The sequence below is a fragment of the Buceros rhinoceros genome, unplaced genomic scaffold (genome assembly GCF_000710305.1).
Source record: "Buceros rhinoceros silvestris isolate BGI_N320 unplaced genomic scaffold, ASM71030v1 scaffold26505, whole genome shotgun sequence".
Taxonomy (NCBI): Eukaryota; Metazoa; Chordata; class Aves; order Bucerotiformes; family Bucerotidae; genus Buceros; species Buceros rhinoceros.
In genome coordinates this window covers 43566-44087 of record NW_010415088.1, presented here as the reverse complement: position 1 = coordinate 44087, position 522 = coordinate 43566, and the positions used below count along the sequence as shown (strand labels likewise).

At 63.2% G+C, this 522-nt stretch overlaps 1 protein-coding gene across 1 annotated transcript in view; it reads right to left on the bottom strand.

Moving 5' to 3' along the window:
- Positions 1 to 440: 440 nt before the first annotated feature.
- Positions 441 to 522, bottom strand: part of PPIP5K1 (diphosphoinositol pentakisphosphate kinase 1) — a 39186-nt gene continuing 39104 nt past the window's right edge. Inside the window, exon 30 of the mRNA XM_010137303.1 lies at positions 441 to 511. Within this exon, the coding sequence (XP_010135605.1) occupies positions 441 to 511 (71 nt within the window). The remainder of the gene's footprint in view (positions 512 to 522) is intronic.

The window sequence follows — 522 nt, the reverse complement described above, 5'->3', positions numbered from 1 at the left end:
TGGCGGTTGTGATAGATCCGATTGCTTTGGGCCCAGAATCCTTCCTCCAAAAGCCATGGGCCAAAAAGTCTCAAGGGAGCATCCGTCCCCTTTGGACTTACCACCCCAGAAGCTTTGGATGCACAATCCCGACTGCTGTTCCAGCGAGCACGCGTCCCTTGGGACCCGCCCACAGCCCATGTCTCTGCTCCACGGAGGTGCCACGCCAGCACCACGGCTGCACATGCTGTTCGCTCAACGCGGTGGACGGGGCATTGTCTCTTGCTGGACGGCACAGAGCCGGCTGGTGGAGGAGCAGAGCAGGCTCTTCCGCACCCGAGTCCTGAGGCCCTGGGGCATGGCTTGTTCTGTGTTGTGGACAGCCAGCGGCGGGAGGTGCTGTGCAGCAAGCTGGGCTGCCTGCAGGCGCAGAGCGCCTGCGGTGTGCTGTCCAGGGAGCACTAATTCTGCTGGTCCTCCTGACACAGTGGCTGCAGCCCCTCTGGGCTTCCCTCAGGAGACAGTGGCTGGCGCCGGGCACAG